The sequence below is a fragment of the Eptesicus fuscus genome, chromosome 9, assembly GCF_027574615.1.
Source record: "Eptesicus fuscus isolate TK198812 chromosome 9, DD_ASM_mEF_20220401, whole genome shotgun sequence".
Taxonomy (NCBI): Eukaryota; Metazoa; Chordata; class Mammalia; order Chiroptera; family Vespertilionidae; genus Eptesicus; species Eptesicus fuscus.
Genome location: NC_072481.1, coordinates 54,232,509 through 54,255,822, shown reverse-complemented (window position 1 = coordinate 54,255,822; position 23,314 = coordinate 54,232,509). Strand labels below are relative to the sequence as shown.

Below are 23,314 nucleotides of genomic sequence, written 5' to 3'. Positions count from 1 at the left end.
GTCTATTAAAATTACATGATAACACAATATACAGATGATATATTATAGAATTGCACCCCTGAAACCTATATAATTTTATTAACCAATGTCACTCCAATAAATTCAATTTAAAATGTCTAGGAACACCTCAATATTTGGTTAGTAAAGACTAATTGCTGTTGAAGACTTTTAGGGTCCTTTTTTTAAGTGTCTGAAATTTTCCACCTTCTTTCAAGTGGCTTAATTTTTCCTCTCTTAAGAGTCCTCTAGGAGAAATACCACATAGCTACTGATGCCTTATTACTCCAGTTCACCCCAAACATCTTGTTTTCATCCCATCCTTCCCTCTCAGCTTGTGACCTTGACACATGTCTCCTCCTCTTCTGCACCATCTTCAACAGTTAAAGTCTGAAAGTTGGATTGCCCTCAGGATGTATTTTCTCTTTCTGTACTCTTCTAGGTAATTTCATCTGGTTCCATAGTTTTAAACACCATAAACATGCTGTTAACTACTAAGTTTATATCTCTAGCCCTGATTGCTCTATCTTACTTGAGACTTCTTTATTTAATTCACTTCACACCAAATCTGCTCTTGTCTCCCTATCGTCCTTCTCATCTCTAATAAAGGCTCTAGTCTCGAAGACTGCACATATAGCCCACAAAGGGGTGCACCAAGAGGGTCCACCTCAGGTAATTGGGAAGGCTGAGCCACTGGGCTCTGCTAAGACACCTAACACACAAAGCAACTCCATCAACTCAGAGAAGCAGCTAAAATGCGGAGACAAAGAGGCAGGCCACAATTAAAGGAAATGGAGGAAAGCAAAAGACTGGATATAGAGTTCAAAACCACGGTTATAAGGTTTTTCAAGAATTTCCTAGAAAAGGCTGATAAATTAAATGAGAACCTCGAGGACATGAAAAGGGATCAACTAGAAATAAAGCATACACTGACTGAAATAAAAAAATATTATACAGAGACTTATATAATAAGTCTAGAGGATAAGTTTAGACTTATATAATAAGACTTAAAAGCAGACTAGAGGATCGCAAGAATCAAGTCAAAGATTTGGAATACCAATAAGCAAAAAACACTCCTCTGAAAAAGCAAAAAGAATACAGAAAGTTGAATGTAGTGTAAGAAGCCTCTGGGACAACTTCAAGTGTACCAACATAAGAATTATGGGGGTCCCAGAATAAGAGAGAGAGCAAGATACTGAAAACTTATTTGAAGAAATAGTGACAGAAAACTTCCCCCACCTGATGAAAGAAATAGACTTACAAGTCCAGGAAGCACACAGAACCCCAGACAAAAGGAATCCAAAGAGGACCACACCAAGACACATCATAATTAAAATTCCAAGAGCAAAAGACAAAGAAAGAATATTAAAAGCAGCAAAAGAAAAACAGTTAGTTACCTATAAGGGAGCACCCATATGATTGTCAGCTGATTTCTCAACAGAAACTATGTAGGCCAGACAAGAATGGCAAGAAATATTCAAAGTGATGAATTGCAAGAACCTACAACCAAGATTACTCTACCTAGCAAAGCTATCATTCAGAATTGAAGGCCAGATAAAGAGCTTCATAAATAAGAAAAAGCTGAAGGAATTCATCACCGCCAAACCAGAATTATATGAAATGCTGAAAGGTATTCTTTAAGAAGAGGAAGAAGAAGATAAAGATAAAAATTATGAACAACAAATAGGTAACTATCAACAAGTGAATCTAAAAACCAAGGGAATAAAAAATCTGATGAACAGTATTAACTGGTGAATATAATAGAATCAGGGGCATAGAAAGGGAGTGGACTGACAATTCTCGGGGGAAAAGGGGAGTGGGGGGGTGCGGGAAGAGACTGAACAAAAAGTATATACCTATGGAGGAGGACACTGCGGGGGGGGGATGGGTAAGGGCAGAGGGTGGGGTAGGAACCTGGTGGAGGGGAGCTATGGGGGGGAAAAAGAGGAACAATTGTAATAATCTGAACAATAAAGATTTATTAAAATAAAAAAAATAAATTTAAAAAAAGGCTCTAGTCTCACCATCTCTAGTTCATCACTATTCAAGCCACTGTTCTTTCTCATTTAGATAACCTACAGTAGCCACCTCATTGGCTTTTATGCTTAGCTATTGCCCTAAACACTATAAGCTTTCTTTAATGTAAGTCCATTCTCTACAGAAGAGTCTGTTTATAACAATTTCTATTCCCAAAATCAAGTAGTGAAGTGAGCAAAAAACAAACCGCTATTTAAATGTTCAAAGCACAAATACTGACAATTTAATAGTATGTTTTTTCTATAATCACACTTTATTTAATGTACTAATTTAATCAGGTTTAGTTAATTTAGTACATAAATGTATGACCCATCACAAAAGCAAATATTATATTAGCCTAATGGTCAGAGTGTTATTTTTGGATATTGACTATGTTGACCTTACTCTTCCCCCCCCCCCACACACTTTGATTCTTTCATTTTGACCCAGTTTAAGCCTGAGGCTATTATGACAGTTTCTAAATACCAATATTTAAATCGGATTTATATCAATATCAATATATTTGAGTCAGTATAGTGTTCTTTTGGAGGAGGGGATAGTAAATTCTATTAACTTAATTCTTTAATTTTTGTATAGCAAAAATTAAAGTGTTAAACTATTTATAGTTTTATCTTTTTTATTCTACTAAACTTATTTTACTCGGACTATAACATTTTCTGTGTCAATTTTAAAAGAAAGATTTGATTCATTGATTATGTTTTGTCTACAACAAGGGTCATCAACTTCATTGAATATTTTTGTGGTCATTATTTCTATCCAACTCAGTGTTTCCATATCAATTTTTGCTAGACAATATAATTCTTTTACCAAGTTTTGGTCAATAAATTTTTACCATGAGAATTTTTAGCTAGTGTCGATTCTGGTTTCTGTTAATGATTTCTCTAAAAGCTTAATTTCTCCCAAGGTTAATTTTTGCAGTTTTCGGGGTTACTAACAATATGTGATTCTTCAGCCTGCTTTTTTTTTTTATTGAAAAACAAAGCAAAACACTTCATATATATCTTTATCATTGTTAGTTTTATTTTGTCATAATAATTTCTATCCAATCTAATTTTGCTTTGGATCAAATTGTATTTTGTCCCAAAATAAAATTAGAAATGTCCTCATTGTCAAACTGTCAGAGTTAAAATATTCTGCTCTAATTTTAATTGCTCCTTTTATTTTTTCTTTGCCATGATGTCATTGTTAGCTAGAGCTGTAACAGTGGAAAATTATTGCTAAAACAAGTTTGACTCCAAACAGAAATTCCTGAAACTCTAGAAACATCTTTAGGCAGAAAATTTTAATTTAAAGAGGAAAAAGCAATTTTTTCTTCTTCAGACAAAACATCCTATATAATAAAAGGCTAATATGCAAATCCACCAAACAGCAGAACAACCACCGCTGTGATGCACACTGACCACCAGGGGGCATACACTCAACGCAGGAGCCACCCCCTGGTGGTCAGTGCTCTCCCACAGGGGGAGCGCCACTCAGCCAGAAGCCCTGAGCTGGACTCTCAGCTGGTGAATGCAGCGGCAGTGGCAGCAGCCTCTCCCACCTCTGTGGCAGCGCTAAGGTTGTCCAGCTGCTGGGAGTAGGCCCAAGCTGTCAATCGGACATCCCCCGAGGGCTCCTGGACTGCAAGAGGGCACCGGCCGGGCTGAGGGACACACCCCGAGTGCATGAATTTTGTGCACCGGGCCTCTAGTGTTATATAAAGTTGAGTTCTAATTCCCTGGGAAAGACCTCTTCCTGTATCTTGGAGCTTTTACTTCCCTGGCAATCCAAGTTGGCTTCCTCTCTCTTTCAAGCATTGACTACAATCAACTATTCCACAGTGTTAACTAGGACACCCTTCATTTTGGTTTTTAATAGCTTGGTTTAAGTGACCAAAATGAGTATATCTTTCAGTATTGATTCTTGAAGTGGTTTGGACTTTGTCTGCCTACTCTTTAAAATTATTCAAAAACAAGTAAAGTTGGCTTTTCTGAAATGGAGTTCATTTTATTTCCCATTTAATTTTATTTATTATTTTTATTTTTGAGAAACAATAAGGCTAAATGTTATGTACTATAAAAAGCTACCTAGGTCTTTGGATGTGTTGCTGTGACAACTACAACAACAATAACAAAATAGTTATTTATATAACACTTACTATGTGTTGCTAATTGCTTTATATATGCTAATTCCCTTAATCTACCCAACAACTCTTTGAGGTCTGTTCTGTTTTCCCATGTTATAAATGAGAAAACGGAGGCATAAAATAGTTAACTAATTTGTACAGGTATAGTAAAGATCTGACACAAATTGCATAATGTTTCCTTTTTTTACATATATTTTTATTGATTTCAGAGAGGAAGAGAGAGAGAGATATAGAAAGAGAGAGAGAGAGAAACATCAATGAGGAAAGAGAATCATTGATTGGCTGCCTCCTGCATGCCCCTTACTGGTGATCAAGCCCGCAACCCAGGCATGCGCCCTTGACTGGAATCGAACCTGGGACCCTTCAGTCTGCAGGCCAACGCTCTTATCTACTGAGCCACACTGACTAGGGCATGTTTTCTATTTTAAAAAAGACTTCATATTTTGTTTTTAATTGAAAGCAAACGTTTGATTCCCCGCCTTAGGAAATGGGGTGAACCTATAATTTCTCATTACATAGCTTTGCTGCCCATCGATAGAGAATTAAGTTTGAAGTATTTGATAAAACTGGGTTCAGCCCCTCCACTTGCTTGGTGGCTACCAAATCCAACAAGAAAACTGAAGTGATTTCTCCATATCAGAGTGAGACCACACCCCCAGTCCTGCTCACTTCTCTTTCCTAATAGGCTTCTTAGTTTCGGTCTTCCCTTTGCCACATGCAAGCTCTTCATATAACCAACAAAACTGGTCATATTTTTGTTTGTTGGGACAACTTGCATTCCGTTGAGAGTTATTAAATGCTAGGTTTTCTATTACTTAAACAGAGAAATTAAATTTTCTCTCCCATTCTCACTTTTCTCTGTCTCTGACGCACTGGTTCCTCTCACTGTGGGCCTCCTTCATTCCCACTCTGATTCCACATCCAAGCTTCTCTCTTGGGTGGTACTCAGCTTCCTGTTTAATCACTGCAGGAAACCCAGAGACACCTTTGAATTTTGGTTGAATGTTCTGAGTACAACCTGTTTATAATAATCCTGCTAGGGTTGCTCTGGTTTCTGCTTCAGATATTCTGTTACTTCCGTCCCATGTCTATATGAGACCTACTCTGAACTTCCCTGGTGGTTCTCCACTCTCTTCACTTTGGATCAGAGCCGTGTGGGTAGGCTGCATCCTGTAGTCTCTGTCCCTCAATCTTTGGCAGTTATAGGTATTTTTATTCAACAAGCGTTTGTGCAGGACCTATCATATGCTAGCTGTTTAGAGCCTGAAGGAACCATGGGAGTTGTTTTCAATCACTTCATTTTATACTTTAAGCTCCAAAGGGTTAAAGGATTTTCCCGCATTACTCTGTTAGTGCTAGGCCAGGATTAGACCTAGATCTTAGAATCTGTGTTCCACTGACATCATGCTTTTTTGCACTTTTAATATGAGGCTTTTGGTTGTACCTAGACATTCATAATATTCTTAAATTTCCCTTAAGAGCTTTCAAATGTTAACCCCTAGCTTTTGTAACCAGAGAATAAGGATGCCTTGTGCAAAATGAACCCAGTTCCCTACCTTACATGGTACATGTTTGCATATTAACCAGTCCCCATTCACTTGTTTCTTTCTACTTCTGTGGCTACATATTTGCATTTTATCTCAGTTTGGTTTGCCTGATAGGGTAAGTGGGAGCAGGAACACTTAGTCTATATAAATTGCATGAAAGAGGTCATCTGTAGGCATATATTCACACACATACTTGGCTATCTTCACATTAGGAAACCATGCTTAGGAATATTTTGATCAATATGCTACCTGGGCCTGAGTCAGTTCCAGTAGCAGGAAGAGATAAAATGAGTTAGAAATGAGTGAAATTGTTTTAAATAAACTAAATTCCAATAAACAAATCTTTAAAGTGATATTCTTTTTTTCTAAAATAGTTATTTCAGATGTGGATATGTTATGTTTTGGCCTATGAATACAGAGTCCAGAAATTCTTTCTTTCCTCCTAGAACTAAAGAAAAGCCTATAATGTTAATTTTTGGAGTTTGAATTCTTTGCTAGGTTACCAGGCTTGGCTTTAAGCCAGAGTGTGGATCATTGAGAGATATAATTTTTCTATTCTTTGAAGAAAACGCTTCATGTAGTCAGAACCACCCTTAGTAGAAAAAAAAGCTAAACTATTCAATTTTATTTCTAAACATAGATAAATAGTATCTTAAAAGCTCAGAGCCCACTGAGGATAGTGGACTGTTTACATGGGATAGTGATTGGAGCTTGAGAATATGAGCTGGAAGCAGTAACATAGCCAAGCAATAGGAAAACTTCAACAACAAAAACCTGGTAATTAGTTAACCTGGTTCACCTTTATTATTTATCCTCCTGGTCAAGTTTTACTTTACTTTTTTTAACAAACCGAGCTAAGTTCTTCAGTTATTAAAAAGGAAACCTATTTGTTTTTTTATATTGATGAAACAACAGAACTACATTTAATTGCAAATGTGAAAAAATAATGAATAAATTCTGATTTTTATTTTAAATAATAATTTAATTATGTGCTAAAATTATTATTATGAAATTAAAAATAAAATTCTACTTTGAGACTGATTTAAATTGTTTTCAAAAATGAGATAATATACCTTCAGAATGGAAAGTTCTGTAATGGAAGATTCTCTCTATGAATCACTGTGATCATCACAGTTTTGTTTTTTAATTTAAATTCTTTATTGTTTAAAGTATTACATAAGTATCCTTTTCACCCCATTGACTTCTCCCTGGCCGCCCCAGTCATCACAGTTTTAACCACTGCATTCAAAAGAAATATTCCACATTTGTTTTTTTCTTCTATCTCAGGAACTCCTAAAAGTTGTAATTGTCCTTAAAACCAAAAATACAAATATTCTTTTAAAATATTTCTTATATAATACTTAGTAGATTATTTGTTTTATATCAAAGTAATCAGAAGGAAAGAATGAATCATTTTTGCTTTCTTTGGGTATCTTCCATAAAAACATAAGAATAAGAGAGATATATGCCTGCAAGGAAAATTTTATTGGACTGTAGTTTAATATTATTGACAAATTTTAATGTGTATTTAACTGGTTAGTGTGTTTATGTTTCCTTTGTTTTAGAAGAGGTTGTGGCAGAGTGTGCAAACATGCAGAATATTCTCATAGTTGCATATGTCTCAGGAAGCAGAATTTCCTTTGACAATAAGAGACACTCGTTGAATACATTTTCAGGAGACCAGTGTTTGATTTTAAGCATTCAAAATACCAATTTGTTCTGAATTTGTGGTTGTGGTGTGTGTGTACGCATGTACATGTGCAGAGGGAGAGCCAAAATCAATTTTATTGTTATGATATCAAGGTACCCACTTAAAGTAGTCTTTACAAACACATCTTCCAGAAAACCTGAGTTGATGCCCACCTAAGTCAGAACCCATTAGGATCTATAGAACAAATAATTACCCAAGTCATCGATTATGAAAGGACCTTGTCCTTAATTGGTCAGGTAGTCTTATTAACTGTGATACTTAGCAGGGGTTATTTGTTTCTTGATTGATTACTCTGTCAAATAATTCTGGTCAAAGCAAAATTTCTTTATAATATTGACATTTTACTTCAATGCCTGCCTTAGAGATGTGATACCAGCCTCAGTAAATATTGACCCCCAAAACTGTTAGTTATTTGTTAAACTTTTATAAACCTAGCTAAATGCTCTCTTGCAAAAATACAAACCAATGTATTCCTTAAACATAGGAAACATGATGTAGAAATGCAATGGCAAAACTTGGCTTTTCATATATTATTTAAAGAGTCTTAAGTATATATAAATATGCTAAGTTGGTAAATTTCAGTCTATAGTGATTTTAATAGTATCCTCCTCTCTGGGTTCTTACTTCCACTTAGATTTTGATCTGATATTTCTTCACCAGTTTGTAAGATTTTCAGTGCTTTTAAGAAGATGTTCTTTAAGCTTTGTATTCAGAATTTTTAGTTGTTTTTTGGAGAGAGAGGGAGAGAGAGAGAGAGAGAGAGAGAGTTGAATTTCTCATACTTTTAGAATTGGAGCCAACCAGTAGACTTTTACTTACAGATTTATCTTCACAGTTTTATATTATTACCATTATGGGAGATTATGAGTCAAATCCTTTACTTGAGTGCTAGATTTCCCTTCCCTAGTCTTTCATTCACTCCTTTATACCTATGCAGAATGTATAAGAAATAAGTCCAAAGTTTCCTTTTGACAATGAACTTACAATATGTTCAGTCTCTTTGTGAAAGATCCATTTTGAGAGAAGAAAAATTTTATGAGCATTTCTCTCTCACATATGCTAGCTTCATAAAATTTACAAGCTATTTTGTCCTTGATTCAAGGAGACAGGACTCCCCGAGGGACTGAGATAAGACTCCAGGCATCCTTTCCAAGTGATTGTCTTGTTCTATAACAAGAGCCCACTCATTCCCCACCTCCCACCCCTGGCCCTAAGAAAGAAGAAAGACTCAATTTCTCTCTTGTTTTCTCTCTCTGTGAATTGAGATCACAGGTGGTGTAGGTTGTGTGCATCACTGCTGTCTGTTATTCCCGTTTCTCATTTTAAGCGGCGAGTCTGAACCGTTGGTGAAAGGCACTACATGTAATACAGATTCTAATAATGTACTCCTCTTGTAGTTTTTATTTGTTGGATCATGATGCCTTGATAGAAATTATGCACTAGAATATGTTTTCTTTCCTATCCTTCAGACCCAGGGATAGGGGTTTTATTGCTGTGATTATTATCGTTCATCTTCTTGTGTTGTGGCAAAAGTCAGAGTTGATAAGCAGTTTAATTTTTTCTCATCAATAACCTGAGGACAATACTGGGAAGTTAGAAGAGATATTACCACTAGCTACCAAACTGCTTTATAGACTTGTGATAAATTGACAAATTCTTGGTATTTTTCTTAAGTTCAATGGAAAGCCTTTTATTCATCTATAACTTTAAAGATAATTTGCTCCTTATTTACAAAAGTTAATTTTTGTATTTATATAATGATAACTTTCTAATCTATCCCCCCAACTTTTATTCATTTATTGTACTATTGCCTGAAATTTGCAGATGGAAAAGCAAGATGAAGTCACTTATTTTTATATCTAGGGGGAGTGAAATGCTCTTCATTTCCTATCTCTGGCTGTGAAATTGTACTTACATTTTTTAGGAGGTGAGGGAATAGGGGCTGGCATGATAATGAAATGCACAACCTATGAGACTGGAAGAAAATAAGGAGTCTCTTCAATGTAATTAGAATATGTCATGGGTCTTTAGAAAGAAGTATTAGAAAACCCACACTGATAACCTTCAAACGCAATTCGTGTTCTTGTTTGCTTCCAGACTCGCTTTTTAAACCAATATTGATTCAGAATTTTATTTATTCTGAGTAGATGTGTGATTATCTAATAATTCATGGCTGTTCTATAGCACAAATTCACTGCTTTGTCGCAGTCGTCAAGAAAAATCATTTTTTAAGAAGTGCATTTCCAATGCCCCCTAAACGTGCATCTTTCATCACTGCCTATAAAATCAGTCTATTAAGAAGCACCCTGAGTGCTTTATGTATGTTTTCTTTTTTTTTGCCTGCTCAGTGGAAGTGAAGGTTGCTTTTTCTGGGTTATTACTTCTAAGGTTGACATTCTAACTAAATGTTAATGATTTGTGTTCATAAAGGGTGAATCGTTTCAAATAATGATGTAAACTATTTAGAAACCAACCCTGTGATTAGAAAAATCATTCTTAAAGCAGGAGATTTGACATTCTTGATGTAGCACAGAGTGATTTATCGTTCCATACGATTAAGAAGTTGCTGAAACTGGGAGAAAAACAACCATCCTAAGGTCGTGATGCGCCTGTATTGTTTGGTTGAATCAGTGCTGAAGGAGTCTCATTTGCATTTTCATTAATCTTGTCATGTCCAATGTGGGGTCATGTTTCTGCCGAAGACGACTTTCTGGAACGCACATCATTTTCTGCATGAGGGATTGCTGTCATTAGTGATGAAGCTGGGTCCATGCCCTTTCCTTCACCCCCACGGAATGGATTCCTCTGCAATGCTTCTGGAATTGCCTCATCCTCTCTACAGCCTCAGCCAGGCTCCTACCATCTATGTCTGAAATAAGACAGCAATCTTCTTGTTGGTTCCTTGACTTTAACTCTTCTATTTCCTCTGCATCAAGCAGAAACAGACTCATGGCAATTGTGGCAATTCCTCACAGTGAGAAGCTACTAAGCCAGGACGAGTAGAATAGGGAAACTGAGACAGTTAAATAGCCAAGCAGTTTACAGCCATCTAGTAAACCACAAAATCCTATCATCTGTAACCTGGGAGATTTAAGAGTAAATGGTTTACACTTCTCAACCAGAGGGTGAATAGCTTAAATCACCTTACTCAGAGACAGATAGCAGAAATCCAATTAATGCCATTTGCCAACTACACCCAACGACAGATGAAGTTAAGGGAATAAATCTTATTTTGGCACATCAGCATAAAGCTGATGAATATTTTATTGAGATTCTCCCCTAAGACCTCCCCTAAACGCCCAGCCTTTAAAACCCCTCTTAAGGAAGTTCTCAGGGCCAGCTCTCCCCCCAGGGAGCGCACCTGCACCTTTCCCTTCCCCCTGCTTTCCCCACAGGCATCTCCTAAACTCTGAGGGACCCCATGAGACTTGCAACCAGGCAGAAATAGGCAGCGGCTGCTTGTCCTGGGCTAACCCCCTAGACCTGTAAAAGCCCCCTTTTCTCTTACTTTTTAGTGAGCCAAAGCAGCCCAGCCTCTGCTCATTTCCCCACCTGGTGCCTCTCCTGTTTCTTCTTCTATCCTAGGCTCTTCCTTGTTTCATTGTCCCCAGCTTTAATAAACATCCTCTCAAAATCATCTGGACTTGTGTTGTGAAACCTTTCCTGCACAAAGTCAAGAACCTACACGCTGCCAGCCGGCCCTAGGCAGACCCGCTCAGGGTCAGGGTCCCCTTTCCAGTAACAGGAAGACTTGAGGGGCTTTGTGAATCCTCTTCTCCCTCCCAGTGATGTTCTTCATTCCCCTAACTGTTCTCGTGTGTCTTCCCCCAGCTTAGTCTTTGCTGTGGTTGAGCATGTGCTTGTGTCCAGCTTTCCTTTGTGACACATTCTTTCCTTTAAGCATCTTCAAAATTCCTCTCCTTCAAAAGTTATTCCATAAATGTCACACCCAGCTTAGTAATTGAAACCTTCTAGAATTATTGCTGTCACTTATAACCTATGTGGTATTTCAACTAAAGTTGGGTTGCAATGATTCTACACTGATCTACTTTATTTATGAGCATAATTTACATTTATTTTGTTATTTCCCATGGTCATTCTGAAGGCAGAAATTAAGTTCTTCCTTTTTTTAATTTTTATTTTTTGCTACTGTGGGGGAAGAAGAAATATTCCTCTACCCTTCAAGTTATTTTAGCTGGTCCAATAAGTAAATCTACATGAGACAGATTAACAGGGAAAAAAAAACAAATTTAATTACATATTTGCATATGCATGTAGGAGAGTGACCAAGACCTCACATACATGAGAAGTTTAGGGGCAGAAAGTTAAAATTAGGTATATATGGCATTCTGAGCTAAGGAGGAGGTAAGGCGCCTTGGGGCTTCAGAGGGGAGGAAAATCTTTAGAGAACAATAAGAAGAGCAGATTTTCAGTAATTAGTAGTTTTCCCTGCCACATAGATAGCTCAAAAAGGTTATCTCTGATTATTATGGGCAAGGCCTCTGATTTAGATTCTTCTAGGTATTTGGGGAGGGCTGGGCAGATGTTTCTCTTGAGCCCAAAGGGTCTATGTTGGCTTGAGCTCAAAATAATCCACACATATTTTGGGGTGACTTATCCTGAATCCCTACACTAGTATCTATCATTTTGTAGGTGATAAAATGGAATTTCAGAGAGATAAAAAGTAATTTCCCCTAGGTCATAGAGCTTATAGGTGGCAGGGATGACATTTGATACAGGGCAATTTAATACCCAATTTTAATTTACCAGTATGGGTTTCTGTCTCCCTTACTTTCTTTGTTCACTCTTACTGATCTGGACACTACAAATAGATGCTGAATGTTGGTGGTAGGAAGAGTAATTTTTAATGTCATTGCAATTCTAGTAGTCTAGTAATTTGCCTTGAATCCAAGTTGAAATTTATCTAAAATTATTAGCTGTTAATTGTCAAATAGATCTTCTATTTGTATTTTTATAGCCTAAATTAAAGAAACAGGAGTTCAAAATTATATTGACATTCTTTTTAAATTTATTCTATAAACATTTATTGAGTACCTGTTATGTATATACCAGGCACCAAAGTAGGTAATGACAATAGAATAACCAAGATCTAGTTTCTGCCCTAAAGGAGCTATTAATTCCGTAGAAGAAATAGTCATGTGTATTAGCTTCCTCTTACTGCTATAATGAATTACCACAAATACAGTGACTGAAAATCACACATTTATTATCTTATGATTCTGGAGGTCAGAAGTTCAAAATATGTCTCAATGGGCTAAAATCCAGAATCGGTGATGCTGCATTCCTTTGTTGAATGAAGCTCTAGGGGAGGAGAATTCATTTTCTTACTTTTCCAGCCTTTAGGGGGAGCCACACTTCTTGGTTCATGACCCCCTTCCATCTTCAAAGCCAGAATTGGCCAGTAGTGTTTTTCTCACATTGTGTTATTCTAACCTTGTTTCCATGGTCACAGCTTCTTCTTTGACTATTCTGTCTCCCTTGTCTCCATTTAAGGACTCTTGTGATTACATTTGGGCTCACCCAGATAATCCAGGGTAATCTCCCCATCTCATGGCTCTCAATTTAATTACATCTGCAAAATCTCTTTTGCAATGTAAAGAAAACTATTCACAAGTTTGGGGAATTAGCATGTGGATATCTTCCTACCACAGCATGTAGTGCAGTGTTCTAAGTGCAACAGGGCAATAATAGAAGTATGCATGTCTCTGAGATCAATGGAATTAGCTACTTTGGGATGAATTACGTGAAAGTTCTCAACATTGGTCTCGAGTCAAGTGGGCTCCATCTGCTGGCACAGTGGCCAGTAGAATGTCCTGGTCCTTATTCCTTCCTCAAGGATGGGTGAGGAATTTGTAAGAACTGTAGGCTTCCTTTAGCCATTGCCAAAGGATGGGAAAATCATATTATTCAAAGGACACTATGAAAAACACCTGATTTTTGAGGGAAAACATCGCAGTACAGAACTGTTAGAAAATCAGGTTTGAAGTGATGGATGGCAGGAGATGAGGCTGGTGACATAGCATGAAAGGCCATGGGTGCTGGGTTGAGAAGAAGAAACATTACCCTGTAAGAAATGGCAGAGAGCATGGCTTCTTATCCTTTGTCGAGGCCACAGTCCCTGCTGCAAGTAAGCAGTCACTTAAACTCTTTCCTTGGATGAAGTGGCAGGTCCTCATTTCTAGACATAAAATCATAAACACATTTGAAAAATAAAGTAAAACACATATTTAATTATTCACCATTCTCCACTGGCTGCTGTTGAACATTAAAGCAAGGCTTAATTTTATGTCTCACCAAATTTCCATGCTTGTTGGAAAGTTATCTGTCTTGCCAGCTCTAAGTCCTAAAATACTTGTCTGCCCCACCTTAATTCTCCGTTTGCTCTCCAAGTCACATTAGATTCTCTGAAGGAGAATATATTAAAAGAATAAAATGAAATGTTTCAGATTTCTGCTTTTTATGATAAAAAATCAGTGGTAGTTATATTGTCATTTTCTTTGAGAAACAGATTGCTTTCAAAGAAAAGAGTCTTTCAGGCTCGACTGTCTGCTTTATCCTGACATTTGCATTCAGCAGTCATGTGAAATCTGTACCCATGAGTTGAATTAATTACCTGGACTATTTTCCTTAGCCTTTATAAATTATTTCTAGTAAGAATAATTACATTGTATGAGTTCAATACAAAATGTCACTTACAATAACAAATGTGTAACTGTCTATCATGAATGATTTTAGTGATTCTATTGTCATAATTTTGGTGATCAAGAGTCATGTGATCTAAGAGGGAAGGGGGGATAGGTGGTGGGGTGGGTGGGAAGAGATCAACCAAAGAACTTGTATGCATTTATGCATAATCCATGGACACAGACAAGAAGTTGGTGAAGGCCTGGGGTGGGGGACAAGGGTTTGAAGTGGTCAATGGGGGTGGGGGGGAAGGGGACATATGTAATACTTTCAACAATAAAGATTTTTTTTAAAGTAAAAGAAAAAAATGGAGCTAAGAAGAGAAAAAACAACAGTCACGTGAACTTAAGAAGCTTTTACTATGATCACCTAATTTTAATTATCTTTCTTTTTCTTTAAATAAGAAATATGAATTATATTCAGCTAGCTGTGCTATATCACAGTGAAGCATTGTGGCTTTTTCATTTAGCTGGCCCCTCAGTCTATTTATTCCAGAGAAGCTATTAGAGCGCGTGAGGGCCTCTGAAACAGCGATGCCCTGTATTGATTTCAGGAAATAAAAATTTGCATAACAATACAAATTCTGCTAGCACATGGGGCAGGCTGAAGTCATCACTTCCCAGCTGTCATTACTATATGGAGTCAGCTGGATCTTACCACTGCACTGTGGTTTTAGTGTATTTTCAACTGAACTATAAAGCAGCCGGGATTTACAGTCAGAAGTTGTCAGCTTTCAGACAGATTTGACAATAGCGCTTCACTTACAATGCAATCTGCTTTTTCACTTGGTGAGCTGCAAATCACACCAAAATTGGAAGCCACCCCAGATACTTTTAAACCAGTTTAGTCTATCTTTAATGTGAAAAGTGAATAATTACAGGACCAGTAAAAGTTTCTGATCCCTTTCAACCTACCTCCTCTCCCCACTCATCTGTGGAATTTCTCTAAGATCACTACTAGTAAAGAGGAATTTACTGCCCAGTGGCTCAACAAAGGCTTTGGGGTCAGATCGCCTGCCTTCCAATTCCATGTCTACCTCTCATTAACTGAGTGGGCTAGGACAAATTTGCTGACGCTTCTGTGCCTCAACTTCCTCATCTGTAAACTGGAATGATAATAATGATACACATCACAGAATTATTGGGAGCATTACATGCCATAATATACAAGTATATATCACTGCTATTGTTTGCATAGTCCAAGGGGGGTGAAATTCACCTTTTTCCATGTGGAATTGTGCAAAAGGGTATATCTGTGTAGAAAGCACTTACTGCAGTCCCTGCTACAAGAACGCATTCACTTAATATTCATTTGGTGGGGGTGGGAGGGGGGAAGTTTAATCTTCCTTGTTTCTTGAAATTTTTTGGCTTTTTTGAATGTCACTTTTCTCTTTCTCTTTCTATAACTGTTTCATTTTACCTCTTGACCTTAATTGTGGTGTTTCTCAAAGCTCATACACATCATGAAAACCTGCTTTCCTCTCATTCCATCAGGTTTGCTCTGTTATGTACAGCTAGAATTAAGGACGATGTATGAACTAAGATAGAGGTTAAAAATGAAATTCAGAATAAATCAAGTAGCCTAGTGCTCTCTAAGTCTGATGTACATCAGAATTATCTGATGGGACTTTTAAAAAACACACATTTCCAGATGCACCTCAGACCTCCAGAAATGTAGTATTTTGTGTGGAGGTGGTGGAAACTTGCATTCCCCACTCCCTCAACAAAGTTCTGAGATATTTTAGTGTTCAGCTAGTTTGGGGAACTGAAACCTGGACCAGTAAGAATACCCGCACTATGTTCCACATCAGAGTGAAGAGCACCCGGCCAGAAGGTTGGTAGAAAGTGAAGCCCAAGCTCAGTGTCAGCCAGGAGCTGACATTTATGAGCCTATCCATTTATGAGCCCCTCTGTGCCCCATGGCACCCTCTGCCTGTCTCTATCATGGCAGCCATATAGCGCTGAAAGTATAGTCTTGTGTATATATTTGTTATTCAATTACAAGCTTTGTGAAAGCAGACTTAGGGTCAAGAATTCTCCTTGAATCCCCACCACCTGTTTATTGCAAGAATATAATAAATGTTGTTAAAATGAATTGCTGAAACCTAAGTTGAGCTATATAGGGTGAGTATATTTGTAGGACTCTTCAGCTGCCCGTAACCAATGTGAACTAACAAAATAAGTAAACAAACAAACAAACAAATAAATAAATAGGACTTCAGTGAAAGGATATAGGTGTCTCATGAAACTGAAGCCTGGGCCTCAGGTAGGCACTGCAATAGGAAGCTAAGGTCCACCAGGACTTCCATCTCTGCATGTTTGCTTCAGTGATTTCTGAAAGCCAGCTTTCTCTGCTTTTCTGACCTTCAAGCTTTATATTTTGCAGTTCCAATCTCCCACTGACTAACTCACTGCCCATCCCAATTCTAAATTCCTGGGATAAAGGGATAGAGTGGACAGGAATGCGTGGCCCAGCTTGAGTCTCCTGTCCAAACCAGACCCAGTCACAGATTGCCAGGGCACAGGCACTTGGGAGAAACGTGGCTGCTGGTGATTCACTCTTGTGTTTAGAGAGGAGGTCAGTTCCCAGAGAAAGGGGGATTAGACACCCTGAAATGTATTTGTTGCTTGGAGGCGGAGTCCGGCAAGCAGTCAGAAAAAAGAGAAGCTGATAATGTGTCAGAGTACTTGACACTGAAGTATACACGGACTGTCTCAAACAGGAAACATTTGATACACTTCCCCCTGGAGTAAGAACCAATGTTGGCTTCATAGGGTTTGACAACAGGACCTGTTGTGTTGCAGTGAGACTGGCTGGTGTGGGTCCCAGGTGGATCATTTATCAACTATGTGGGCATGTTCCTTAGCCTCTCCATGCCTTGTTTTTACATATGCAACATGAGGCTAATAGTTTCAGTTTCCAATCTACCTATCTAATAAGATTATTGTGTCAAGTGAACAAAATAATGCATAAAAGCATTTAGTACAATGTTTAGCAGTTAATGCTAAAAACATGTTAAACATTATTGTTATTATAACATTACATACCTGATCTTTACGGAGTTCATCACTTTTTCATGATATAAACTCACTGACTTTCAAATATTTATCTCAAGACTTGACCTAAGAGTTCAGTTTCTTAACTGCAGTTGAATGCTGGACTTTTCAATTGGATGTCACTTCAAACTTAAAAAGAGAAAAATCTTGTTCCTACTTCTAAGAATCTGGAAACAACAATCAGAAAGAATATATCTACCCATATGTTCATAGCAGCGCTATTTACAATAGCTAAGATCTGGAAATAGCTCAAGTACACACCAGTAGATGAGTGGATAAAAAAAACCTGTGGTACATTTATACTATGGAATACTATGCAGCTGTAAAAAAAGAAGAATCTCTTACCCTTTGAGACAGCATGCAGGGACCTGGAGAGTATCATACTGAGTGAAATAAGTCAGTCAGAGAAAGAGAAGCATCACATGATTGCACTCCATGGTGGAATAAAAAAAACACTGATGAACAAAACAGATCCAGAGATATAGAAGCATGAAACAGATTGACAAATCTCAGAGGGAAGGCGGTGGGTGAGGTGTGGGTAGGGGATGGGAAGATATTAACTGAAGAACTTATATGCATATATGCATAACCCATGGACATAGACACTAGAATGGTGGAGGCCTGGGGTTGGGGGGAGGCAGGCGTGGCGGGGGTGGAGGGGTTAATGGGGAAAAAAGGGAGAACATCTATAATACTTTCAATGAGAAAGATAAATTAAAAATTTAAAATTTAAATAAAAAAATCAAGGTATGCTCTTTTTTTCTTATAACAACCTTATAATTTCTTCCATCTATTATTGTTCCCAATTGTTTTAATAGCATCAACCTTTCCTTAAACCAAGGAAATGGACCAGAAGTGGTTGAGAATCACAATTTCTAGGTCTTTAGTCCCTTCATTTGGAGCCATCTTTGACTCTGTCTTTTATTTTATTAAGTTAAATTGGGGTGACACTGATTAAGATGGTCATATAGGTTTCAGGTGTAGTTTAAATCTCACATCTTAACATTCATCATGTTTTGTTTATCTTTTCATGTAATTATCTATACTAATAAAAGGGAAAATGCTAATTGACCGTACCTTCACTACATCCACAGCCAATCAGAGCAAGTATGCAAATTAACCCAACAAAGATGGCAGTTAATTTGCATACACTGGCACTGAACGGCCTGGGTCCAAGGAACATCCTCCGGACCCAGGCTGCTCCTAGCCTGTAGGCCTGCACTTAGGCCCTGAGCGGCAGGGGTCCCAGAACACCCCCTGGCCACTCCGAGCCTATGAGTGCAGTCGCCAAGCAGCTGGGGTCTCAGGCTGGCAGTGGCACGCGGACCCACGTGGCAATCGGGCCCCCACTGCAGCCTATGGTCTCAGCCACTGAGTCACACCAGCCAGGCAGATATGGAGGAATCTTAAATGTTTCTTTTTTTATATATATTTTATTGATGTTTTACAGAGAGGAAGGGAAAGGGATAGAGAGCTAGAAACATCTATGAGAGAGGAATATCGATCAGCTGCCTTCTGCACAGTCCCCACTGGGTATGTGCCCCCAAGCAAGGTACATGGCCTTGACTGGAATCGAACCTGGGACCCTTGAGTCTTCAGGCCATTGCTCCATCCACTGAGCCAGACCAGTTAGGGCTGTCCAATATGTTAAAGAAAAAACCCTATCTAATAAAGAGAGAATATGCAGGGGAGGGCATTTGGGGGTGACCGGGCTGTCAGGGGAGGACAGTTGGGGACGATCAGGCCAGCAGGAGAGCAGTTAGGCATCTATCAGGCTGGCAGGGGAGTTGTTAGGGGGTGATCATGCTGGCAGGCAGAAGTGGTTAGGGGCAATCAGGCAGACAGGTGAGCAGTTGGAAGCCAGCAGTCCAGGATTGTGAGAGGGATGTCCGACTGCTTGTTTAGGCCCAGCAGTCGGACATCCCCTGAGGGGTCCCAGATTGGAGAGGGTGCAGCTTGGGCTGAGAGACACACACCCCCGTGCACGAATTTCATGCACCGGGCCTCTAGTATGACTAATAATGAACATTGGGGGCTTTAAGTACCAGTCACTGTTTTAATGGAAACTTAAACTCAGAAGTGTAATGACCTGCCTGGGGTCACTCTGATAGTAAGTGACACAGAACAGACTGACTCCTGCGCCACTATTCCTGATCCCTAAGCCACCTGACCACTCTGTGATGAACCTTGAATCTCGCATTCTATTACTTCCACCACCACTGGGCAATGGCTCACCTTACTTGACCTCTGTTATTGCAGTAGACTCCTTGTTGGTCTCCTTGACTTTGCACTTTGTAATACAACTTGCACACTGCTGCTTGATTGATCTTCCTTAAGCACTGCTTCTACCATGTCATCCCTCTGTTCAAATCCTCCTATGGCTCCCTCTGGCCTAAGATGTATAAAGCAATTTCCATCCCTGGTTTTAGGCTTTCTGTAGTCTGATCCCACACTATCTATTCAGCAATACCCTCCCACCTCTGCCCAATTCCATTATTCGGTGCTTCATTCAGGCTGATCATTTCACCATCCCCACGAACATGATATTCATTCCTAACTCTGTGACTTCATCTCTCCAGGGCTAAACTTTACCTGTATCAAAATATTGTGGCTCTAGCAGCCCTTCCTGCCTAATCTCAACTGAATGTGACCTTCCTTCCATAGAACTCTCTTAACACATTTTATGTACCCCTCTTATCATATCTTCCTTGTATTATAGTGATTTGTGGACTTTTCTTACTTCTATCTTTGCTCACCAGTGTGTTAGCTTGCAGAAACTATGTTTCACTAAACCTTGTATCTCCTGCAGTGCCTCCTTTATTGCAGAGCACATAACAGGTGATCAATAAATAGTTACTGAATTTAACAGAGGTCTGGTTTCACCCTCCCAGAATGTTTCTCCTTTCCCTTTAGTTTCATTCCAGTCACACACACACACACACACACACACACACAATCACACACACACTCATTTCCGAAATGAAACCCTCTTGACTCCTCAAATCCTTGCTGAAACTTACTTTCTTAGAATTCTTGTAACACTTAAGGCCAATACCACATAATTTAGTACTTTATTAATTATTTTAAATGGTATAGTCATGTTCATGTATTATATAACATAGGGCCTGGTATATAAAGGTTCTCAAAAAATATCTGTTGACTGAATCAATATGTGGATCTTGCCCCACCAGTTGTGAGGTCTCCAAGATGGGTGCCATGCCTAGACCTCTGTGTGCCCTCAGAGCTCTCAGAGTACACTAGGTGCTTTATGAATATTTGCTGACTGCAATTGGATTGGATTTCTCTTGCAAGCCTGTCCTTTCCCTCCTATTGTTTAGCCATCAGCCTGTGATTACATTGAAGAGGCCTCTTAGTCCTCGGCCTAATTTCCCCATAGAGTATAGGCAAAGTTAGGGTGGGGGGTTAAGGAGGTCTTTCTTCAGTCCAATTTTGAAATTCTATCCTTAATTCAGTACCAGGATTAAGGATAAAGGGACAAAGTTCTAGAGGAGGGGGTGGTAGTGCTTAGGTTGGGTTATGGGTTGCAAAATGTGCACCTTTGGCCAAAAATTATAGAAGTTATTACTGGGTCTGCCCATACAGTCCGTGTGGAGGGGGGAAAAAAGCTGTTCCCTGTGTTCCTTGTAGTGTTTAAGGATGGTTAAATCATGATGCAACAATGAATGACTAGAGCATAGTCCCAGATGGCATGAAATCTAGTAGCAGATATAAAAAAATCAATAAAAATGGCTATTTATGTATTATAATAATGATTTGTATTTGCCATACAGCCAACATGGTAGGGACAACAGTGACTAATATTCCAGTTTCTTGAAGCAAAGCCTAATCTACCAAAAGGACTGGCATAGGCAGACATCTCTATTTTACTGTGCACCTCACAAGTACTCACCAATACTTGGCCATGGCAGGTGGTAAGACAATTCTGCAGGCCGGAAGGGCTTCAGAACTACTTGGAATGCACTCTATAATGTTGCTACTCAGAAAAGTGAGAAGGTTGTGTGTACAGAATATAGTCCTTAGCAACTCTTTTTTAGTCTTGCTCCTAGCTGGGAAGAAGGAGAAAGATTGACAGTTGTAACCAAGGCATAACTCAAGTCTCATTGGACAGAAGAATGAATTCAATACTGCACTGAGCAGTAGACTAGCCAAGATATAGATTTTTAAATCATATTTTATATGCATTTATTTCCCATTTCATTGGCTTATATGCTTAAAAAGGTATTTGTTTTAAATGCAGGTGATTCAAGAGAATTTGATCCAGATTTCAAGGGACCTATTGCCAAGAGGTAAGAAATTCTTTTCCTAGAAGTACTTTTTTCTTTTTTTTAAACACAGAAAAGCTTGTTTTTAGTGCTGTTTTTCAGTCAGTGGAGAATTATGTCTACTGTAAGGGGAAAATTTTAGGCTACAGGTCATCTTATTTATCTAGGATAAATCTTTCCATGAGTCATGAATATCCTCTCCTGTTTGGCAGATGAGCCACTTTAAGTTATTAGAGTGAAGAGTTTGTAATTCTCAAAAAGAGAAGTAAAAAAATGCTTTACAAGATTTAACCACTTTGTGGAGAAGCAAACACACTCGGGTAGTTGTTTTATGTACCTGTTTACTCTGCGATTCACAACTGCAGTGCAGAGTTGCTATGCCAACTTCTTGCACGCCAGGTATGTGTGCTTCTCAGATTCCAAAAGCAGAGAGCTTTCTTAGAGACAGCCATTCACCAATGCAGCATGCACGCTTTAGGATATTTTAAAATCCTCTGGAGAAATATATACTTGTCTCAACTGGTGATTCTCCACCAAGGTTGCGTGGCATTTAAAAATTAACTAATAACTCATAGGCCTCTTATTTTTATTTGTTATCCTCTATTCCCAGGCTTCTTGCTAATCAAATAGGGGGGTTGCAGGGTAGAATAGCTAAAAATGAAGAGAAAATTATGCTGTTGGTAGCTGGTTTGAGCTTGGCTTTGACATTGATTTCTGGCAGTTGTATGCCATAATAAACCGTGATGAGGAATAATGATCAGCTGCTTATTTGTGCTTGCCAACCATCACCATGTACATAGCATTTACTGTTATGTCACTGTACTATCCCAGCTTTAAACAAATGGTTACTCAATGTATTCTAATGCTCTAAAAACCCAGCTCATTTGTTTTGGGTCATTCATTCAAAGGTGCTCCTCTGCATTCTTTAGAATAAGTATGTTCACATTGCCCCTCACATTCTCATCATGGTAACACCATGAGTATATTTTGTTGTCTGGTGTACAAATAGTCTCATTCAATAAGGAAGTTACTCTTACGGTACTTGCATTCATTTTACAATAACTAACTAGTGAGAATTGTATCTAGTGTATTGGTCTCAAGGGGCTTTCAGGGATAATCCAGATTCTTCAACAGTAATAATGACAGCAATAATAATAATAGGAGGATGAGGAGAGGGAAGGAGAAGAAATGAGCTGCCGCATTTGGGCAGATGGCATACAGATTACAGGTGCCTTTTCGAGCTGTAGAGAAGGAAGCAGAGCTAGGCCTGGCTGGCTTCATGTGTGGGCAAGGAGGTGAGAGCTCTCTGTATTTCATTATTTAGAATTTAATGAGGGAACCAGGTAGTCCAGGCAAAGTCAAAGCAACTGTGATAATCACTGTGAGGAAAGTAATTTATTTTTACCTATGGCTTTTAGTGCTGCTAGGTGAAATGGTCAGCATGTGGCTATACCTCCCCTACTCTTCAATCCACAAACAGGAAAGTATTAACTACAGGAAGTCACAGTGACCTTTGAGGCTGCAGGGTTCTATAGTGCCCTTTCTGGGAAAATAATTGGGAGTGTTTAAGAAGCAAATGAGAAACTCCAGTTTCTTCATAGCAGCAAGGCCAGCTTTAATAACACCTTCTGCTTACATAATGTCACTTTCCTTCCAAGAGAGCCTAAGTCTTATCAGATATCCTGGCAGACCCTGACAGCACTCCCTGCCTGCCATCCACCATGTTCTGTACGCCTCTCTCAGTTCACAAGGACATTGTTTTGTGCATTGTGATCACCCATCTGCAGTTGTTTCCAAAGAGGTGAAGGAATGATGGTTGTGCCACTGGAGAGATGAACTCAGTTTCTCATTTT

General features: G+C 38.6%; 1 protein-coding gene across 1 annotated transcript in view; it reads left to right on the top strand.

The window, feature by feature from the left end:
- Positions 1-23,314, top strand: part of SLC44A5 (solute carrier family 44 member 5) — a 316,083-nt gene that overhangs the window by 178,222 nt on the left and 114,547 nt on the right. The window contains exon 4 of the mRNA XM_054721154.1: positions 21,437-21,485. Within this exon, the coding sequence (XP_054577129.1) occupies positions 21,437-21,485 (49 nt within the window). The remainder of the gene's footprint in view (positions 1-21,436; positions 21,486-23,314) is intronic.